The sequence below is a fragment of the Marmota flaviventris genome, chromosome 10 (genome assembly GCF_047511675.1).
Source record: "Marmota flaviventris isolate mMarFla1 chromosome 10, mMarFla1.hap1, whole genome shotgun sequence".
NCBI lineage: Eukaryota > Metazoa > Chordata > Mammalia > Rodentia > Sciuridae > Marmota > Marmota flaviventris.
In genome coordinates, this window is record NC_092507.1 from 50,880,320 (window position 1) to 50,904,364 (window position 24,045).

Consider the following 24,045-nt stretch of genomic DNA (forward strand, 5'->3'; position numbering starts at 1 on the left):
GCTCTTCGACCCTACTCTGTTCTTAGTTACTCTCCTTATATCAAAGAAGACATTTGGCATTTGTTTTTTAGGGATTGGCTAGCTTCTCTGCATTAAAAAATGACAAAATCATAGAATTTACAGGGAAATGGATGGCATTAGAGCAGATTATGCAATGACCATTTCTTATCCTTTTGATTGTCAATTGTTTTCTTCTAAAAATAGTAAAACAAAAATTGCTTAAAAACAAGAGATTTTAAAAGATCCATTTGATTTAGATAACACATAAAACAATCATACTGAACTTTTAAGTTAAGGATTGAAGTTTAATGAACTTTTCCTGGCATTAAAAGTTTGTTTTAGTCACTGGCAGGACTGTCAGCAGGGAATTTTTAAAATGTTATAATAGAAGACATAAAGGGAAAATGTTGATTATTAAAAACTAAAAGAAGATATCATGAAATATCAGGCATGATGAAAATAAAAGAAAAAAGCAACTTACTCGGATTAAGCAAGAGGTGTTAAGAATAGAAAGTCATAACAAAATCATATTCGTGAAGGTTAGAAGACCACTGTTATCTAGGACCATTGACATAAAGGGGAAAAAGAGTGTACCAAAGTAAAATGCTATTTTTACTCATGGCAGATAAAGTTGAAATGCTATATTCAATGTTTAATCTGCAACAGTATATGGTATGTGAAATACTAAAAATAAGAACATTTACAGTAACATTAACCACAAAATTTACTAAGCACTCCACAAACATTAATTTACTTCTACAATTATATTAACAAGCAAGTTGTATCAATTTTACAGATAATATAAAATGACAATGAAAATGATAAAAATAAAAATTGAAATGTGCTAGACACTATACTATCACTTTTTCTTATATAACTCACAATAATCTTTATAATAATAACTTCTCATTTCTGGTTTACAGGTAAGAAAACTGAAGGCTACTGGTTAAATAATTTGCCCTAAATCACAAACCACAAAAAGTAAGATTTTAGTTAACCAGATTCTAAAGTCTACGCTCCTCATCTTTATATCATGTTCTAATATTTGGTTGATAAATATAGTAAATAATAATGGGAAATCAGTGAAAGGGATGTTGAGAGGAAAGACCCTGGAAAACTGAACATACTTAAATGGCAGGGTCATGATTTTAACTACCTTCCAGATCTTCTCTCGACTCTGCATGATAATGGTAGCAGCTAATAATTTCATAATACTTACTTTGGCTTTAGGTAATATAGTAAACACTTTATATATAGTAATTTACTTATCCCTTACAGTAGTAGAAAAATATTATTATCAGAGAAAAATATTATTATCCCATCTTACAGCAAAAAAACTGAGCCATCAGGAGTGTTATGTAATCAACAGTGAGACTGGTATTCAAATGCAGAAAATGTGGCTCTAGAGTCCAAGCTCTTATTCACTATGTCTACTCTCTTTCATGTACTCAAGCACATATAAGTGAATTCACCTACATAAATTAACTTAACCACTATGCTGTGCTTCCTGATCTAGGTACAAATAACTGATCTAGGTACAAATAACTTTGAATCTCATCCAAAATCTACAATCTTACTCATAAGAAAATATTCATTTGTTTTAAAAGTAGATACTTTTTATAAATAAACTTTCAGATATGCAACAATGCACTGAATTTTCAAGTACCTACTATTTAGAAATGCAACTGAAAAATTATTCTGAACTTTAAACTTTACCAACAGGCACACATTGACATTTCTTATACCCCATATAAACTGCCAATAACATTGTGACAAAATTGAAAGGAAGTTAAAGAAACGAAAAAACTCAATATTATAACAATGTCAGTTTTTTTCTAAAATTTCTATAGGATCAATGCAATCCTAATCAAAACCCCAGTCAGGAAATCTGATAACCTGATTTTTAAAATTTAACATGGGAGGGCTGGGATTGTGACTCAGTGGTAGAGTACTCGCCTAGCATGTGTGAAGCACTGGGTGTGATCCTCAGCACCACATAAAAATAAATAAATAAAATAAAGGCATTGTGTCCATCTATAACTAAAAAAAAATATTTAAAAAAAAATCTTAAGGGGAACAGCAGAAGCCAATAATATGTAAGTCACTTTGGAAAAAGAACCAGGTGGAATGGTAGCGGGTAGAGGAGATAAATTTGCTCTACCAGATAGGAATCCTGCTAAAAATGAGAATGATAAGGTCAGTGATTTTGGCATATGGACAGACAAATAATCTAACAGAGAACAAAAAGAATGTCCTATGCATATTTGAAAATACGATCTATGACAAAGCTAAAACTGTGGGTCCGTGGTGAAAGGATGAACAGTTTAATAATATTGAGACAAATGATTTCCCTGGTGGGAGAAAAAAAAGTGGATTCTGTCTGACCTTGCACCATTCTATCAAAACTAAATTCCAGATAAAGAAGAAACTTAAATGCAAAAGGCAAAAACTTCAAATTTTAGAAGGAATATACTATGATTCCACTCCTGGGTACACACCCTAGTGAAACCTTTTGATATCGTTGTTTGTAATAGTCAAAAAGTACAAACACCATAAACTTCCTTTGAGATAGAATATATAATGTATAATACTTTCATATAATAGATTACAAACTGCAGTGGTACATATCAACATGAATGCCTCTCATATAGTATTCATAGTATATAGTCATAAAAAGGATAAAAATCATGTAAAGGTGAACAAAATATTATTTTGGTATATTGCCAAAAACATTACCTCAAAGGTTCATGTGTTGGAAGTCTGGTCTTCAATGTGGCAACGTTAAAAATTGATGGGACCTTTAAGACACGGAGCCTAGAGGGAAATCATTACTGATCCCTCTCTGGTCTCTCTAACTTCCTGCCTCACCATGTGCTCTCTCCCTCTCCAAAGACCTCTGCCATAATGATATGTGCCATGTGGTACCTTAGCCAAGATGGTCTTCACCAGAGCTGAAACTGATAAGAGCTGCCTGATCTTGGACTTTCAGTCTCCAAAACTGTGAGCTAAATAAACCTCTTTCCTTTCTAAATTACTCAGTTTCTCATGTTTCATTCTAACAGAAAACAGACCAAAAGAGAAAATAAAAAAAGGTGGCAAAACTATAAAGAAAAACAAGGAGGGACTTCTGTTTTGGACAATGCTGAACAAGGTAAATCAAACCCTCATATAACTAAAAATAATCAAACTTGAAAGTATAAAAAGATTTTTTTGGGGGGTGAGGGGGGCAGAAGAAGCAAACAGAACTTAGAAAACTGAGAAAAATTTACACAATAACCATATTAAGACCTCAATGTTTTGGTTTAATGTAATATCAGGTATAGTAAAGAAAAGAATTAGTTAACTAGAATATAGATTAAGCAAAAAGATGGATTATACAGAAGAAGAGAAAGACAAAGAGGATATGATAAAAAGGATTAGCATATAACTGGAATACAAAGAGAGGAGAAACAGAATGGAGAAGAGGCCATTAAATTTAGATAGTTAGTAGCTGAGAATTTTAAAGAACTGAAGAAAAATTTTGAATCAGATTAAAAAAATAAACTCATAAAGTACAAATCAGGATAAATATAAGAAATTAAACAATTCAACACAGTGAATTCACTGAAAACCATTCTTAGAAGAATATCATAAAGAAGCAACAGAAAAAACAGATTATCTTCAAGGAGGCAAGTTAGGTCACAGCTGACTTATCAACAGCAGCAATGGAAATGGGAAGACAGTGGAGCAATGTTCTCAGCTTGCATAAATAAACTACAATACTCAGATTCTATTTTTTAATCTAAAAAATGAAAGTCAAATAAAACCATATTTCTAATAAGCGCTGAGACAGTTTATCACAGGCAAACCCACAGCATAGAAAATTCTAAAGGATATATTTCACAATGAGGAAAAATGATCTCATATAGAAGATCAGGAATTCATAAAAGAACAAAGAACAAAAAACATGGTGAACACACATGCAAATCTAAATAACAACTGGCTCTATATAGCCGTAGAGATAATGATAATTTAAATAATACTTCCATGAGAACTATAATGATATTTATAAATAAAAATGCATGAAAATTATTTTAAATTGGGAGAGAGGTAAGTAGAGTCAACCTGTTCTAAGATCCTTCTTTTAACTAATGGGAAAATAAAGATACGATTAATATTATATTTGGTAATTTAAAAGAATAACATGATTCATAATGTAATCACAAAAAGAAAAGAAACAGATTGTATAACTTTCAAATGAGTAAGGAAAAGCAGGTGGCATGGGGAGAAAATGAGGGAAAAAATCAAATAGAAGTCAGTAAATGAGACAAAAAACCATAATAGGTGAAACAATATAAATTAAAAAGAAAAAGCTAAGTGCATTAAATTTAATTATACTAAATATAATAATTAAAAACTTTAGTGAAAGGGAATGATTACCAGGCCACATTTTTAAAAATATTATGCTATTTATAAGATACATTTTACATATGATACAAGTATATTGAAAGAATAAGGATAAAAAAACTCACGACATTTATAAACACTAGGCAAAAGAAACCAGGATTAACTATACTTTTTTTAAAAGCATTAAACATGTTGAAAAAAGGTACAATTCACCTAAAATATACAATAATTTAAATTTCTGAATACCTCACATAATCAGGCCACAAAAGAAACAAAAATCTGATAGAACAAGGAGAAATGACTGAACTAAAATTGTAATGGGGTATCAGAATAGCAGACAAAACTCAAAAAAGGCTAAGAAGATTGAAATGGGGAATAACAGAAATATACAGAAAACTGTGACAAAAAATTGAAGAACATTCGTCCATTTTGATATGAGATATTTTTAAAAATTAACCATGTATTATACATAAAATCAATTGCCCAAAATATAACAGACTAATTAAAACCACACAGTTAAGTCCTATTTGAGAATCCAATTAGGCCAAAAATCACCAATTTTTACAACTAGAAATTTAAAAACATAATAAAAAATTCAAAAGAGAGGATCAAGAACATCCCCAAACTGGTACTAAAGATACACTCCAAATTTCTGAAGAGATGATTAAGATAAGAAAGGTACGAAAAGCTAGTCACAGAAATGAAAGGGTTTATTTACATCTACTACAGATGGTATGGACAATAAAGACCATACAAGATATTTAGAACAACTTTATATGCTAAGAAATTTGAATAATTTTTCCATTAGAATACAATTTACAAAAACTAGTATAAGGAGACAGGAAACTTGAACAGTCTTACAGTTGTGGAAGAAATTAAATCAGTAATTTAAAAACTTTCAAAAAATTCCAGGCACAGATGGTTTCTCCCACAAGTTCTCCAAATATTTCAGGAAGAAATAATTCTAATCTTAAACAAGTACTTGCAAAGAACAGAGTAAAAAGAGGAAACTCTAGCTCATTTTAATTGGTTAACCTAACTTTGAGTTCAAATCTTAAAAGAACATTATGAGAAAGAAGAGTTACAGGCAATCTTACTTATAAACATAAATATATAAATCCTAAATAAAATACCAGCAAGACAAATATACCAATATACAACCATGAAAAAGCTGAATTTAATTCAGGATTTCAAGGTTGGCTTAATAATAGAAAGACAAGCAGACCACATCAAAAGATTAAATGCAAAATAAATAAGCATGTCAACACATAAAATAAAAGTTTTTGATAAAATTCAATGACTATTGAAGATTGAAAAATAAAGCTCTGGGCTATGGGTAGAGCTCAGTGACAGAGCATTTGCCTACTATGTATGAGGCCCTGGTTTGATCCCCAGCACTGCAAAGGACAAAGCAAAAAATAAACTCTTCATGAACTACAGACAGAAGGGAATTTCCATAATACAATAGAGGGTATATTAAAAAATACACAGTTATGGAATATATATTTAAGAATGAAATGTTAAAAGTTTTCCTTTTAGGGATGCCAACTACTACAATTTCTATTCAATATTGTACTGGATATCCTAGTCAGTACAATAAATTATGAAAAAGTCTGAAAGGAAGAAACTAAATTGCCATTATTCTTAGATAATATGATTGTATAAATAGAAAATTTTTATTAACATATTAGTAGCTTAGCAATTCTGATGGAAACAAAAATCACTGTATAAAAATCAGTACTGTTTCAACATAAAAGCAATCAAAAGTTAGAAAATAGAAATTTTTTAAAAAAGATGACAGATTATGTTTTTTCAAAAGATGACCATTAAAAGAAGATCAAGGACCAATATAAATCTATAAAAGATGGGCTGAGTCTCTGTGGTGGAAATCATAAGTTTATGTATTCACAGATATTAAATGTAACCTAAACAATAGGGAATCTAATGTGTTCAAAATTAGGAGATTTGATATGTAAGAATATCCATTTTCTCCAAAATTGATCCATAATGCAATACAATATTAACCAAAATCTCCCCAAAATTCATTGGGTTTTGTTAATTCTAATTCAGTGGAATTTTTACAAGCTGATTTTAAAATCTGTGCAGAAAAACAGAGGGTAAAAAATCAGCCAAGAATAATTTTTTCTTTAAGGTTTAAGGAGTTTTCCACACTCTAAACTATATAGGGGCAGTACTTCAGAGCAATAAGGAAAACATTCCTTTTTTTTTTTTTTTCCAAAGGTGAATGGGAAAATACTCTTTCAATAAATGGTATGAGAGTATTTGGTATAATATGCTAAATAAATATATATGTGAATCTGGACTCCTCAAATTATATTATACATTAAAAAGTCAATTCCAGATAGATTTTGGAATTATGTTAAAGGAAGAATAAAAAAAAGCATTTAAAAAATAACCCAGCAGAATACTTCAAAATTTTGAAATGAGAAAAAATGTTTTCCTTTTTTTTTGATGGTGCTAGGGATTGAATGCAGGGCCTCACACATACCAGGCAAGTACTCTACCAATGCCCCCAAATTTCTTAAATAAGGGACAGAAAATAATTTGGGAAATTTAAAAAATTTTTAAGTTAGATGTTCTAACCTCCAAATTCACAATTTAGAGTATGAAAACAGTCTTAGAGAATAACTATTTGAACCACTTATACTTGAAAATGGACTTGATCAAGAATATGTACATATACTCCTACAAATTCCTATAAAGGGGCAGACAATTCAATGGAAAATGGGGGGAAAAAAAACTTCTAGATACTTCAAAAGAGAAAATCTAAAAGGCCAACATACCCATGCAAAAGTGCATATTCTATAAACCACTGAGGAAAGGAAAGCTAAAATGAGATACAACTATAAATTACCATACTGGCAAAAACCAAAGTCTGACAATTCTAAACACTGATGAATATGTAAAGTAATGGGACCTTACACTGCAAGTATAAATTGAAACAAACCCTTTGGAAAATAGTTGGGCATAATCTGGTAAAGATGAAGATAGTAGAGTCTAATCACTCTATCAAATCAACAAATTCCAGTCCTAGAGAATACCCTAAATAAATATGTATATATGCATAAATGATATATAAAAGAAAACCTATAAGATTGCTATTTGTAATAACCCCAAATCACCTACTTATCTAGGAATGGATAAACAAAATTATCTCAGAAAATGAAATATTATACAGAAATTAAAATCAGTGAAATATAGCTATAACTTATAACATGGATAAATATTAAAAACACAATGTAAATCTAAACTATGATATTTAGGAATTCAAACTTAACAAAACCATAAGCAAATCAAGCCATTATTTCATTAGTCAGGATAGTGGATGACTTGGGAGGGAAAGCTGTGGTTGGAAAAGAGCATACCAAAGATTTTTGAAAGATAGCCAATGTTCTCTTTTTTTGTCCATAGTGGTAGTACAAAGTTGTTTTCTGATGTTTTGAAAACTTGCTCATTTGTGTTTCGTGTACTTTTCATAGTTAGACATGTAAAAAAATGAAAAGTACGGTCAATAAAATGGAGAATAGTGGTCATTTTGAGAGAAAGGAAGAATGGAATTAAGGACAACAGACTTCAAAGGTATTCATGGCATTTTATTTCTTAGGATAACCATTGAGTACACTACTGCTTTTTCTATTATTAGATTTTGTACATGCACTTTATAACTTTCTATTGTATATAAAAAAAATCACCAAAAACACAATTGACAAGAAAAACTAATAAACTGAATTCACTAAAATTAAAAACTTTTGTACTTGGATATATCTGGCTACAACAATCTTGTTTATTTGTTTAAAAGGAAGTAAGCCTTTTATTGTCCCACAGAAAATGTTTGGGGATTTACATTACTATATAATGACTTATCTGTAAGTATCTTATATTATACAGTTTGTTAGTTTTAAGATTTAAGAATTCACATTTAGGGGTTGGGGTTATGGCTCAGCGGTAGAGCGCTTGCCTCATACGTGCAAGGCCTTGGGTTTGATTCTCAGCACCAAATAAAAATAAATAAATAAAATAAAAGTTATAAAAAACCCACTAAGATTAACATAGAAAAATGTTTTTAAAAAACTTATTTAAAAAAAGAGTTCACATTTAGAAGGAGTAGGAAGGATAGTGGAATGATCGGACATTATTCCCTATGTACATGTATGACTGCACGACCGGGGTGATTCTGCATTGTATGGCCACAAGAATGGAAGTTGGCTCCATTTGTGTACAATGGGTCAAAATGCATTCTGCTGTCATGTATAACTAATTAGAACAAATAAATAAAATGAAAACAATAGATTTCACATTTATAGAAGTACAGTTAGGTTTGTTATCTTGAAAATTTTAAGGACTTTTGCGGCATCAGAAAGCATGCAGCTTGCCCTCTGACAGGCAGCTAGATGGACATTCATGAGATAGAAGACTAAACATCTTATCAATGTCTTTAAAATTTTTTTTTAAGTTATAGATGGACACAATACCTTTATTTTTATTTATTTATTTTTATGTGGTGCTGAGGATCAAACCCAGTGCCTCACACATGAGAGACAAGCACTCTACCACTAAGCCACAACACTAGCCCCACATCTTATCAATTTTAATAAATTTCTGCAAACAAACAACCAGTCTCAAAACTTTTGCACTTCAAACAACACCATTAAGAAAGTGAAAAGATAATTCATGGAGACAAAAGTTTTGCAAATTAAATATCTGAAAAGGGATTTTATCTAGAATAAGGAACTTTCTGAATTCAATAAATGTAAAGAATAATACAATTTAAGAATCTGGAAAGACGTTTCTCCAAAGATAAATGAAAAATTTGCCACCGAACAAAGGAAAAGGTGCTCAACATCATTAGATCCTTAGGGAAACACAAAGCAAAACCACCATGAGATGCCACTTCATATTCATTAAACATGACTATAATTGAGAAAACAAATAATTATGAGTGTTGGCGAGGATCTGGAGAAAAGGAGCTCACATGCATTGTTTGAGAGGATGAATACTGGTGCAGACACACTGGAAAAAAAGGATCTTAAAATTTTCTCAAAATGTTAAATGTAGAGATACCATGTTATCCAGTAAATTCACTCTTGGGTAGCTAAGAGAGATAAAAATACGTGTGCACACAAAGACATGTACACAAATGTTCACTATGAAATAGCATTATTTCTAGCAGCCTCAAAGTGGAAATGACCAAATTGTTCACCAACTGACAAAGAGATATACAAAATTTTGGTATGTCAAGATAATGGAATACTATTTGGTAATAAAAAGAGAAAGAAGCTTTGATACATGCTGTAACATGGATGGATGAACTGCAAAAGTATTATATTATGTTCAGTGAAAGAAGTCAAACACCCAAGATCACATGGTACCCAATTTCATTTACATGAAATACCCAGAATAGGCAAATCTATATAAATAGGAAGTAGATTAGTCACTCTCTAATTTAGGGGTTGGGAAGAAATGGGGAATAACTGCTAATAGGTATAAGGATTCTTTTTAGGATGATTAAAATGTTCTGAAATTAATTTAAGTTGAAGGTTGCACAACTCTATAATAAACACCAAAATAGGTGAATTTTGAACATCTTAATAAAGCTATAAAAAGTTGTCAAGGAGGACAAATTTCATAAGTATTATATATTTTTCTGAAAAAAAGTCATTTAAAACTTTTAGCACTTGAACTTGCTCTATTGGCAGTTTGCCTCCTCTTGGTACACATACCCTTCTCTTTTACAGCAAGAAAAAATATAGGGACATAGTAAATACCAATTTATAAAACAATGAAAAAGTATAAATCTTCACAGATTAAAAAATATTCTCAACTGCTCAAGTGACACTATATCGTGGGGCTGATAAAGTATAAAAGCATGGATTTTAGAAATAAAGAAAATGAGCTATATAAAATAGGGCAATTTTCAATAATTCTAAATGACAAAAAAACAGTTTTATCCCATAAAGCTTGATATAATAGTATTTAAAACAATGTAGATATTCTGGGAGTTTTAATGTTTTAATTCAATAAATAAAGCTCAGAGTACTTCTGCATGAGCTAATAAAACAATCTCTGTTAGTATGAGCACATCCTCAAAAATATCTTCCAGAAAAAAATTTCTGTAGGAGGACTGCTTTACCGTTGATGTGAGGAGAAAACTGCCAGGTCTTGTTAGCTGAGGGACTGATGTTCCTGCAATTGCCATGGCAACTGTTTGGCTTATCATGCTTCCACTCTCACTTTCATAATCATCAGTTGCTATACAAATTGGTCTTCCTCGTTGATTGTGAGTTTCTGAAGAAAAAAAACATAGAACAAAACTGCTTAACTCAACTAACAGTTATTGAGGCCACTATTTCTTTTCCCTATTCTCCATCATTCTTTAAAAGAAAATACTTTTAACATATACAGTTGATTCTTGAACAATGCAAGTATATGAAAGTATAAAATATGAAATTATAAAAATGTATAAAGATGCAGACCTCCAGAATCAAAAATCCATATGTAACCTTTTTTAACGTAAATTTTGACTTTTCAAAAACTTACCTTCCAATAGCTTGCTGTTGACTAGAAGCCTCACCAATAATATAAACAGTTAGTACACATATTCTGTATGTTATCTGCATTTTATACAGTGAAAAATAGGCAAGGACCTTCAGAGATCTTTTTTTTACTGATACATAATTTATTGGCCAGGTGAACTGCTCACAGAGATTGATGATTGTCATACAGCATTTCCAGCAAATATTCACCACACTTGAATTCACTGCAACAGCAATAGTAGTCTAGTATGTACTATAGTTAACTTTGTGCAGTTATGATTTAATACTGCATCTTTTTACATTTCTCTCAAATGTGAATGGCATCATGTATACTCTGTGTAAATTTTGATGAATTATATAATGTTTTATAATAGATTTGTGAATATTTTATGGTAATAACTGATAAAATAGACTATCATCTACATATATTTTATGCATTCATGACATCTGACTTTTTCTCATTTTTTCCAGCATTTCTAGAGTATGTGGTCTGTTTTTTTGTATGATTGCAAATATTTAAAAAAAAAAATTTCTGCCTAAAGGTGGACCCAGACACTCAAACCAAGTGATATTTATCATTAAATTTACGATTTAAACATATTTTAAACATGAATTCATTTCTACAGTAATAATTTCGAACTTGTGGAGAACTTTAACTTCCTAGTTTTAAAAAAAGATAAAATAATATAAACATTTCTACCTTCAAGTAAGGAAATTCTTAAGAATTTAAGATCAAAATACTGGGAAGATTATACTCAACTATTAGTCCCTTAAAGGCAAAGAGTTAGTTATCTTTGTTGTAGCATCATATGACGTTCTTAATACACATCAGGTATTCAGAAAATGTTTTTGGTTTTATTAAATTGGGTATTCTTTATGAGGCTAATTATTAGTTAAAATTTATTCACGGAAAATATTATTGCAACCAAAATTCTACATTTAAGTAAAGTCTAACTTAAGTAAAAATGTAAATATTTAAAGCAAGAGAAATAAAACTGTATGGATTCTAGTTTTTAAGAAGCAATTTAACTTCAACTTATTAACAGTGTTAATAATGAGCATAATTCTTGAAACTCAGGTGAATATTAGTTTCCATTATGTACATATATGAATAAAGTTGACACTGAGAGTAGCAGAACATGTCAACTTTCCTTGTATCTTTTTAAAGATGTATAGTACATACTCACAAAAGCAAACCTAAAAAGTAGGTATACATTGTTACAAAATTATTATTTTTATATTCATCCTATAAACTACTTACATGGATTTTATAGTGAATTCCCTTAAACAATCAAAAGTTTTTCAACAATATGGTTAAATATTTATCAGTGTATGTTTCTTTACATTTGTTTTGCTAAAATAAAATAATCCTTGAGATATTTTCTAACACTTTTAGACACGAAGCTTTAAAATTTGTCTTAATCATATCAAGTACCTGTAAAATCATATAGCTGTGGTACAGTTTCCATGATAATACCAATCAGAGGTAGATACAACATGGCCACTCGAGCCTTTATCTGGGGGTCAGAGTACCGTGGGTCAGAGTCATGACTGGATAGTAAATTGTGTACCATATTGATGACTTTCTTATGCAATCCAAAGAGTCTATTTAAAAAGAAGAGATGAAGAAGAAGTAGTAGTAAGGTCACAGAGATTAGATAATATCTTTAAAACAAACAGTAAGTCATGGTACTAAATCAATTTTGTTCATTTCTTAACTTTGCCATTTATATGCATGTATTCCCTTTTAAAATAAATAAAACAATATGAAAGTATAAAATTGTATAAATTAAGAACTGGGGAAAAAGGAATTACTAAGCAAATTCACTTAGGAGTAAAACTGAACATTTTAACTCCTCATTAGTACATTTGAAAATTAAAAATTTTTAAGTGCACTTATAGTAACATTTTTTTCAAAAAATAAATTTTAAATAGCTTTAAACTGTATTTCATCAAATCAGATCTTTTCCCATTTACCAAAAATAAATTCTTTCCTTTTTCTGAAAAAAGAATCTTCTACCTAATGGTCCATGTAGTCCACAGAATGGTGTCTCTCTGACATCTCTAGTTAATAGACTCCCGATCCCCCCTCAGTTTTCACTGAGCTAATACACTAGCAAGGGTAACTCTCCCTTTCTACATTCTTTGTCTCTTAGAGACACTTTGACTATGTAATCATCCTTATTAAAAATCAATCCATTCTAACTGGCCCTTAATGCTGCACTTAGCACCAGTTTTAGAACTCTCTCTTCTTAAGCCTCTTAACAAACTTGATTGAAGACCTTACCTATAACTTCTCTCTGTATCTTAGGAAAGAAGGACCATTCTAAAATTGCTCTGGCCAGATCTTTTACACATGCCCATCTTTACACTTACCAAAATCATATTTTCTTTTTGTCTCAGAAAACATTGTACCTTCTCTCAAAAAGTAATTTCTAAATATGGTCAATGAACTCCATCTTTCTGTAATAGCTTCAATGTTCCCCCTCATCAAGTTCTTTCCTTCTTTTTTCAAATAAGCATTTTCAATATTGAAAAGGTTGTGATTTGATAGCAGGGAGTCCTAATCCAGATTCCTTGATTATAAGCATTTTACATAACTGTATATGAAAGCTTCCTGGAGATTTCTTTCTTCTAGATTTTTATTCAGAAAATGTAGTTTTAAGCACTGTAAAGAACCACATCTAACAGACACATATATCTCAGTTCACATTCTCCAGTTTTCTGACATTTTATCATCTTACATTTTCTCTTCTCAGTATTTTTTTCTGATAGTTTCCATCCTTCCTCATATTCCCTATCACCCAATCTCAAGGCTTAGATTCTAGAAATTTGCTTTCTGTTCTCCCCTTTTACTTCTTGTATCACTACAAATGATTCTTAAACCTGGATAGATACTACTCATCTCTAAGCAACTATCAGAGCTAGACTTCAACCTGCCTAAATTCTACCTGTCTGCTTTCTTGAAGCTTTTCCCTATGATTATATAACTCAGTCACATTCAACTATTAAATATATATTTATGCAAGATCTGTAATGGTCTATTCTCAATGTTTAAGACATTGTCCTTATTTTTAAGGAATTCACTTTAGCCAGAGAGAAAGAGACACTAAAATAATAATAACAAAAATAATAATACAGGGGCTGGGGTTGTGGCTGGCTCAGTGGCACAGCACTTGCCTGGCACGTAAGTGTGAGGCACTGAGTTCAATCCTCAGCACCACATATAAATAAATAAAAAATAAAGGTACATCAACAACTAAAAAAAATTTCTTTTTAAATAATAATACAAATGGTATAATCAAGGGGTAAGTCCTCTAATCTTCTAAAGAACTATGTACCATAAAATTAGCATTTAATCATAGTATATTCTTTTAGTTTTAATTTTCTAACTATATGAAAGTTTCTAAAGAGCAAATCTTTGGGTCTTGGGCTGTAGCTCAGCGGTACAGCACTTGCCTTGTAAGTGTAAAGCACTGGGTTCAAACCTCGGCACCACATTAAAAAATAAATAAATAAAGATATTGTGTCCATCTACAACTTAAAATATATTTTTAAAAAAGAGCAAATCTTTGGTGAATTATAGAACATATTATGCCACTCAAGGAATTATTCTTGATTACTTAGAGAGCAGATAGAGTACAAAGATTCCTCTCAATGATCTAGGACAATATATGCTGCATATCATCTCTATACCTCTCAAGAATGTAAAATTCAAGACAAGAGATGTCTCTCACAATCACTGATTCGTTGAATTAACATACAGTTACTAAATGTCAACTTTGTGCTAGACACAATTCTTAGGCACAGCAGTAAACAAAAAGGAATAGATGCTTGCTCTTGGGCTCCCCATCTCACATTCCTGTTTTTTTTTTTTTTTAATTAAATGAATATGTATTGGTGATTGAGCCCAGGGGGGCTTTACCACTGAGCTACATCCCCGGTCCTTTTTACTTTTTATTTTGAGACAGGGTCTTGTTAAGTTGCTGAGGCTGGTCTAGAACTTGTGACCCTCCTACCTCCGCTTCCTGAGGGGCTGGGATTACAGGTATGTGCCACTATGCCTAGTTTCTGAGCTCACATTCTAATGGAAAGATACAAACCAAGAAAAAAGGAAATATCAGATAAATGTTTTATAGAAAACAAAACAATGTTATATGGTTAAGAATGATTATGGTAAGGGCAACATGGCTATAATTTAGTTTGAATCGTCAATGAAACCTCACTGAGATGTTTTGAGTGGAAAGCTGAGCTGAAGAATTATGGGAAGAAATGGGTATGTTGAGAGCCTAAGGCCAGTTGAGTATTGCTTCAGGCAAAGAAAACTGTAAAGCCCTAAGATGGAAATGAGCTGGGTATATTTCAGAAACAGTCAGAATGGTTAGATCTTACAATGAGAGGAGGGAAGAGATTGGTGGGAGTAGACAATAACATTTGATTTTATTCTAAGTACTATTTAAAATATATACACACACTGAATATTTAAGCCAGGTAATGGCATAAGCTGATTCCCACTTTCAAAAGACCATTAAGGCAGCTGTATAAACAAAATAATTTTAAGGAGGCAAAGATGGAAGTATAATCAGAAAAATAGTAGTGCAGATTCAAAAAAGTGGCTGAATTTGACATATATTTTGGAGGTAGAACCTGTTGAATTGGGTACAGGATTGGGTAATGGATTGGGTACAGGAAAGAGTAGGAAAAGGAAGAGACAAACAGGAGTAAAAGTTAAGATAATCTAACACATTACTATTTCAAGCTCTTCCAATATCTTGTTTAACTGAATGCACAAGAAAAGGTGGTAGTGAACACAACTATCATTACTTTTTGGATTGTACAGAAAACCTTTCTAAGGGTCAAAGACCAACGCATCCTAGCTTGAAGAGGCAAAAAAGCAGTAAAGAATTCTTTCATCAGTTTTGTGTTTACATGAACTTGTGCTAAGGAATTGATTCTGGATGTGGAAAAGAAATCTCAATGGAGAACTATCTGACTGCTAAAATGCTCCATTCTTTATAGCAGATACTACTGAGCTCCTATTCGATCTGTACTCCCCTTACCTTTCTTCCTCCTTGAACTAATTTTGTTCAGGTCTACATTCCTTCCCTATTGCTCAGGACAAGCTGACTCCATCTCCAATTTCAGGAGTAGATCCTGATCAGACCAGCCCTGCTACTTAAAACAGCCATCTGGTTGGCTGTTTTGTGATAGTCTGAGAAGAGCAATCAATTCATTGCTCCCTTAGTTGAGTAGGTCTCACAATAATAATAGTATCAAAAGTCCTATGGGCCCAATATTGTATTTCGAGACATAAGTGACTTATGTTTGGGCATCAGCTCCTCATATGGTGCCCTGTAACAGACATACCACTGAATCTATGGATCATATTTAAGCAGAACTAATCTAATCCACCCAGGAACCTGCATAGCTTTGGTGACCATGGCAGTACATGACAGGCAGGTGAGTCAAATCAGTGTAAAAACCCTATCTTTCTTCCAAATATGAAATAATAAATTTACCTTCCTTTAATAAAGCCAGTTTGAAGGAGAATTTTCTACTTCTTGCAACCCAAAATATCCTGATATATTAAGCAAAAATACTGGGAATAAAAGTTCAAATGAAATATACCAGTTATTAAAGAAACCTAGTGTATTCAAATTGTTTTCAAAACAGCTTTTTTCCCAGACAGTGGATCCCTTTATTTTTTTCCAATTGACATCATATTCATTTGTCAAATGCCAAATATGAAAGTGGTAGCAAGCAGGATTGGGAGGTCCAGAGTTTCATCCACTTAGTTTTCCCTCTCCACATTCCAAAGTCTGCACACACCTCATTCCATCCTACATAGAAACCTATTAAATACCTCTTTCGAACCATACAGAATGCGGTATGAAAACTACTGTTTCAAAAATATATTCCATATATAGGAGGTTGCCATTGTTAAACCATTATTTAAAAAAACAAAAGGCATGTCTTTCATGTATAAAATATTTGGCCTTTAAAATATTTTTGAGTATTGACTATGGCCAGGACATATTGCTAAGAACTTCATAAGCCTCCTCTTTCATCTGCTCCTCAAATAATCAAAGAACCCTAGTGAAACCTGTTTAATGGTAAATCTTGTTTTATGGAAACCTTATATGAGGTTGATCTGTATTATAAGATTAATGATCATATTATCAGAAAAAAAATTTTTAATTGAACCAAATAATTCTACTCAGGAAGCTGAGGTACAAAAATCACAAATTTGAGGCCAGCCTAGGCAACTCAGTGAAACCCTGTCTGAAATTAAATTAATGATAATAAACCAATTAAAGAAACCATAGATATAAGAAGGACCTAATAGAGTAGAGGAAGGGGGTCAGAGGAGGGAGGAAAGAAGAGAAAAGGGAAATACTGAGGATTGAAATGGAGCAAATTATGTTATATGCATTTATAAATATGTCAAAATGAATCTCATTATTATAACTATAACACACTAATAAAAGCAAACAAAAGAGCCGGGGCTATATCTCAGCGCTAGAGATATGCAAGCCCCTGCTTTCAATCCCCAGTACTGAAAAAAACAACAAGCAAATCCACTAATCAAATGTATTATGGTCAGTTTTTGGTTTTGTACTTTTTAAAAGGAGACACAATTTTTCTATGTTGCCAATCCTCCTGCCTCAGGTTTCTGATTAACTGGGACTATAGATATGTACCACTGTGCCATGCAAATATTAAGATGGACATTGCCCATAAAGGATACTAGACCACAAATTAACTACCTTCCTTCCTTTCTTGTTTCTGCTTCCTTCTTCCCTTCTTTCCTTTGCTGTGGGTTGAATCCAGAGCTCCCATTCACACATATTAGGCAAGTTCTCTATCACTGAGCTGTATCTCCAGGCCTCATTAAGCTATACCAATAAATTTAAGTTATTGAACAGTATCCCTTCTTTTCAATTTCTAAAAATCTAAAAGTAATCATAACATTGGAAGCTTTGAAAGTCTAAGATTTGTTTATAGTGAAATTTTTGAATAAAATAATCCATAGAACATTCTTCAGTTGGGATATCATAAGAAATTAGTCTATTTTCCTTAAATGAAAAGTACCTACTGTATTTTGGTAAGTCTGAGTACATCTACTAATATACACAATATATTTTATGTACAATTAAAAAGAAAAAGAATGCTATGAAATAAACCATGCTGGTTTATTATCTTTAATATTATTTTCATTAAAACTATCAGTTTTAAGACAAATCTCAAATTCAGAGGCAACAAAATATGAAAAAAAAAGTGTCTTTCTTTGAGGAAATACAGAAATTATATACATATTGAACTTGGTGAACAGAAAAGTAGAGATTCTTAGGCAGTGTGAGATGCTTCTGTCCCACTCTCCATTGTACAGGCAAAAACTGGTCTACTTACCCTTCAGCATCAGGGTCTAAAATAACAGCCAGCTCTGTTAACACAAGGCCTGCCAAATAATGCTGCTGGCGGAAAGGCACAGACAATTCAAACATATTTGCAATCTTCTGGTCTTGTACATTTGTGGAAAATCCAGAACTCTGTTGGGGAGTGAAGTAGAACAAAAGTATAACAGCTGTGCAACAAAATACCCTACAGTGAGAGCAGCACAACGAATGAAATGTTAGCATTATTAAAAAGAGATAAACAGTACCTCGGATAGCTTATTTTATATTAGTATTAACAGCATCAGAGAAAGAAACTGCTTATTTTTGGTATAGGAAACCATGACAAATCATCTCACTAATGTAATCATTTTATTATTAAAATTGATTAATAGAAAATTTAATTAATTTCCTTTCTCTCACACAGAAAATCTTCTATTTGTTTTCTTCTTTATTCTCTAAGTCGCCTAACATTCACAATATCATATTCTCAAGGGGAACGAGGCAAATGTTAGAATATACACTCATCCCAGAGTACAAGAGAAATATTTATAGTCAAGGGTACTGGTTTTTGTACAGAAATTCCAAATACCAAGTTATTTTTTACAGAATATATTACCTCTAGAATTATTATCTTTCTGTGGTCTACTTACTGAGTTTCTTAAAGTTTCACTATTGTGAAATAGCATTCTTCCAATATATATTCCATATTCAGAATCACACATGAAGGGTTTTAAAGAAGAATAACAGATTTCAGATATCTCTATAGAGAAATCATCTCCTAATAAATACATAAAACTCAGGTTCCCTCTCAAAAGAAATGCTGTGAGAATTTCCTGGCTAAATGCAATATTCAGTAAGGAGCCAGACAAACAAATGTTTCATTACAGGTTTTCCACATCTTGGCAGAAGACAGGAAAAGAAAGTAAAAGATCAGTTTGATTCACTATAGAAATGATGTGCTAACCAAGTAGAAAATTGCCAATGGGTTGATCCAAATTTGTTGCAAAGATAAAATGAAAAGTTGTGGGTGCTTTCTGATGTTTTTCAGTCTTTCTAGGGGAATTTAACTATTTCTTTTCATCAAATTCCATTTGAGAATTTAATATCTTGAAAACAGAATTAAGGTTCAACTTTGACTTTAGACATCGAGAGCTTAAGAAAGTAGCTTGCTTACCTCAGGAATAACATAGCAGAAAGAGTGCTTTGCCAGGAAGGAGGAAAATCTTGACTTCTTTAGTACTAAAACTATAAAAATCCCTTAATCTCAATCTATATGAGAGGACATATTCACTAATTATTACAATTACCCTTTTTTATCATTAGAGAAACTGCTAGTTGTTTATATCAAGTGCTACCCACTGAAAATTAAATGTTCATCTAGTTTCCTTCGGGTTTTCTAAATACAAGTTAGGTGGGGCTTGGCAAGCCTACACTGCAATTTGATTTCTTTCTCTGCTTAGTTACACTTCATCCCCCCCGCCTTCCTTTCACGGGTATTGATCCTTACTAATTATCATGTACCCACAAAGTAGAGGCATAGACTCTAAAACAAATTCTTGGTTCAAAGCTGCCATTTTTTACTTAGTAAACTTTCTATGTTTCCATTTTCTTAACTGTAAGGTGGGGATAATAATGGAATTTACCTCCTAGAGTTGTTCTAAGGATTAAATGAGCTAACATTCATAATGCATTTGAAACTGAGCCTATCATACAGCTATTACTCAATAAGTATTATCATTTTTCCATTGTTTAAAACCTTTTCACAAAGGTGAACTTTATATGTATGCTTACACACTTTGCATACCTGAGATGTTGCAGAGGAAACAGAAGGTGATGGAGATGCAGGTGGAGTAAGTAAGCTGCAGGGTAAGTTCAATGTAACATAATGCTCATGGCTGCAGATGATTCGTAGAAAATCCAACCTCAAAGACACCAGGACACTTGGATTTGATAGTGAATAAAGCTTTGAAGACACCTTGTAAGTATTGTGTAAATAAGACAACATTAATCGATACGTTATTTTTCTATCACTGATATTAGAATGACAGATAAAAGAATTAAAGGATAGTACTCAGTGAACAGTTTTGGCTTTTATAATTTTAACAACAGTACCAGCTTTTTCCAGAGTTACCAATGAAGTTAAAAATTTGAAACTAAAAGATTTACTGTATAAATGAATTTCACTAACCTAAAAGTAATGTTACCTTTAGCATTAATAAATACTTCTTGAAAATCTACTTTGTGAAGGAAAAATATACCAACAAAATAACCTAATATCACTAAAAATGAACTATCTACTCTTTTTATAGCATCTTGCATTCACCTATATTTATAATATTTATAATTGACTATTTTCCCAACTACATCGTAAGCTATTTGGGAGTCAGATGATAAACTGACTTAAAAGTTTCAGTATCCCTAGGGACAAGCTCAATGTTTGGCAAGTATAGGGGTTCATACATCAAGAATAAGACAGGATGACTTTTGGTTGCAATAGAATATAAAATTCTAGGAAAAAAGGTAAAACAAAAACAAAGTTTTGCAAATATTTCAAGTAGGTCAGTGCCCAAGTATAGTTAGTTAACGCTATTAAAAGAAACAATAAAGACATCCAATAAAGCAGGTCTTCAGAATTTTAAATTTCATATCGCCAAATAGAATTCTTAACCAGTAGTTACCCAAAACTCATCTGTGGACCATGTGGGAAGTGCTTCATAAACATCATGTCTCACACTACCCTTGACCTCCAACTAGGATTAAAACTTAATAATTCTGCAATGGGACACAGAGATCTATATAATTTTTAAAGTTCCTTTAGAAGTTACTTCTGGAACAATGATATAGCTCACAACCACGTGCCCTGTCAGGACCAACAATTAATATTTCCTGAGATGGTATCTTAGGGTGGTTTTGATTTGCATTTCTCTGACTGCTAGAGATGGTGAGCATTTTTTCATGTACTTATTGATAGATTGTATGTCCTCCTCTGAGAAGTGTCTGTTCAGGTCCTTCGCCCATTTGTTGATAGGGTTGTTTGTTATCTTGTTGTTTAATTTTTTGAGTTCTTTGTATATTCTGGATATTAGGGCTCTATCTGAAGTGCAGCCATTATGAAGTCAAGCAACAATAAGTGCTGGCGAGGATGTGGGGAAAAGGGTACACTTGTACATTGCTGGTGGAACTGCAAACTGGTGCGGCCAATATGGAAAGCAGTATGGAGATTCCTAGGAAAGCTGGGAATGGAACCACCATTTGACCCAGCTATCGCCCTTCTCGGTCTATTCCCTGAGGACCTTAAAAGAGCATACTATAGGGATACTGCCACATCAATGATCATGGCAGCACAATTCACAATAACTAGACTTTGGAATCAACCCAGATGCCCTTCAATAGATGAATGGATTAAAAAACTGTGGCGTTTATACACAATGGAGTATTATGCAGCACTAAAAAATGACAAAATCATGGATTTTGCAGGGAAATGGATGGCATTAGAGCAGATTATGCTAAGTGAAGCTAGCCAATCCTTAAAAAACAAATGCCAAATGTCTTCCTTGATATAAAGAGAGCAACTAAGATCAGAACAGGGAAGAAGAGCATGAGGAAAAGATTAACATTAAACAGAGACGAGTGGGGGGAGAGAAAGGGAGAGAGAAGGGAAACTATGGAAATGGAAGGAGACCCTCATTGTTACACAAAATTACATATAAGAGTTTGTGAGGGGAAAGGGGAAAAAAAAAAAAACAAGGGAGAGAATTAAACAACAGCAGATGGGGTAGAGAGGGAAGATGAGAGGGAAGGGGAGGGGGGATAGTAGGGGATAGGAAAGGTAGCAGAATACAACAGTCACTAATATGGTATTATGTAAAAATGTGGATGTGTAACCGATGTGATTCTGCAACTTGTATTTGGGGTAAAAAATGGGAGTTCATAACCCACTTGAATCAAATGTATGGAAGATGATATGTCATGAGCTGTGTAATGTTTTGAACAACCAATAAAAAAAAAAAATTAAAAAGAAAAAAAAAATATTTCCTGAAAGGCAGGTTTCATTAATCAGTTCATAAAAATTTTAGAACAAAATCAGCAGTTTGTGGAAGAAGTCCAGGATGCTTTAAGTTAACTAAAGCCAAGATAATGAATAATATTATGGACTTCAGCAGACCTCTATAAGGTCAAAGATTATAGAGTAGGAGAAATATACAGCAAAATGCAGCTACTTTGAAAACTTACTCAAAACACAAGCAATTCAGTAAGCTGTTCATGCTGTATAAATGCTGCCCCTGCCTGGTATCTTGAGGCTGCTTTACATTACTACTGATCTGACTATCTGCTCCAGAAGGGGAATTAAAGAATCATGAGTGAACCACTACAACTCAACAGAAGCCACTGTACTAATAGCAAAACATGCCAAAGTGCTTGTGCCCTGATAAAACAAATGTACTTTTACCTCAGTAATAACAATACATTAGTTTATGCTACTTTTTTGTTTTAATACCAATAAATGAACGTGCTCTGAAACCTCCAGCTCTGGAAAGAGCTAACAACATTTAAATTACTTTATGACTAATTACTACTTATTATATATTACCTGTTTATAGCAGGACTTTATAAGGCTAAAGACAAATCCTCTGTCCATAACAGACAATAGATCATTGAGAAAGAATGCAAGGCTTATATTGAGTCTCTCAACCATTTCTGTGTCCTAGGAAATGGAATATAAAGCAAAAACCAATTAAAGTATGGTGGTTTAATCTTAGCTTGAAAAGAGATAAGTGGAAAAAAGTTATCACTACCTTCTGAAATCGGGAAACTATATCACTAGCAATTGTGCTGACAAGAGCAGCAATGTCATCCATGAAACGTTCTGGAAAACGACTTTTCCTTGGAGCATCAAGTTTATCATTAAAGTATAAGTGGTGTACCATGCTTTTTACCTGAAAAAAGATATAAGCCATTTGTTTAATTTCTTATGATTTTTCTTAACAGTTTTAATAATTCTAAACACTCAGGCTACTTTTTCAATATACCATGTTATTTAATGGGTGGCTGAAACATTTTTAGCTTTTCAAATAATATTTTGTGTGTGTCAAAGAAATATCAAACACAATACAAGTCAATCACTATATTATCTTCATAAAATTATTCTGGATTTCAACAGAAAAAACAGTCAGTGTATATCAACAGAAAAAAAAATCCTTTAAGAAAATTTTTAATTAACTTTGCTATTCCATATCCCCAAATTCTAAGCTTTGAAAGGTTAGAGACTCTGTCTTCACTGTAGTGTTTTTAGTATCTACTGTAAAGTGGCACATGGTAGGAATACAATACATATTTAATGATTAAATATTAATAATAAAATATTAGATAAAAATTAACAGTGATTTATGTTCATAGAATGCTTTTAGATAGAATCTTTATTATAATGCTGTTGTAATGATAATAAAGAGATTTAAACTTTAAATTCAAGGAAATTGAAGCTCAAGTCCTAAGGTTAGTAAACAACGTAGCTAAGTCTTGAACTGGTCTTTTGACTTACATTTAAGAAATCTGAACACAGTAGAAAGAATTTTTTCTTTTTTAAAAAAAAGGTCAAATTTATAATTTTTATATTATAAAAAAGCATATGATTTATAAATTTGCTACTTATCATCTAGGAGGAAAAATGAGTTTTCTGTCACTTATATATGGTCTCTTTACTGCCTTCC

General features: G+C 32.1%; 1 protein-coding gene across 1 annotated transcript in view; it reads right to left on the reverse strand.

The window, feature by feature from the left end:
- Positions 1-24,045, reverse strand: part of Dock7 (dedicator of cytokinesis 7) — a 212,338-nt gene that overhangs the window by 52,006 nt on the left and 136,287 nt on the right. The window contains exons 25-30 of the mRNA XM_071617906.1: positions 23,134-23,274; positions 22,929-23,042; positions 20,142-20,312; positions 18,351-18,490; positions 12,376-12,545; positions 10,538-10,692 (exon numbers count right to left, since the gene is read on the reverse strand). Coding sequence (XP_071474007.1) covers positions 10,538-10,692; positions 12,376-12,545; positions 18,351-18,490; positions 20,142-20,312; positions 22,929-23,042; positions 23,134-23,274 — 891 coding nt within the window. The remainder of the gene's footprint in view (positions 1-10,537; positions 10,693-12,375; positions 12,546-18,350; positions 18,491-20,141; positions 20,313-22,928; positions 23,043-23,133; positions 23,275-24,045) is intronic.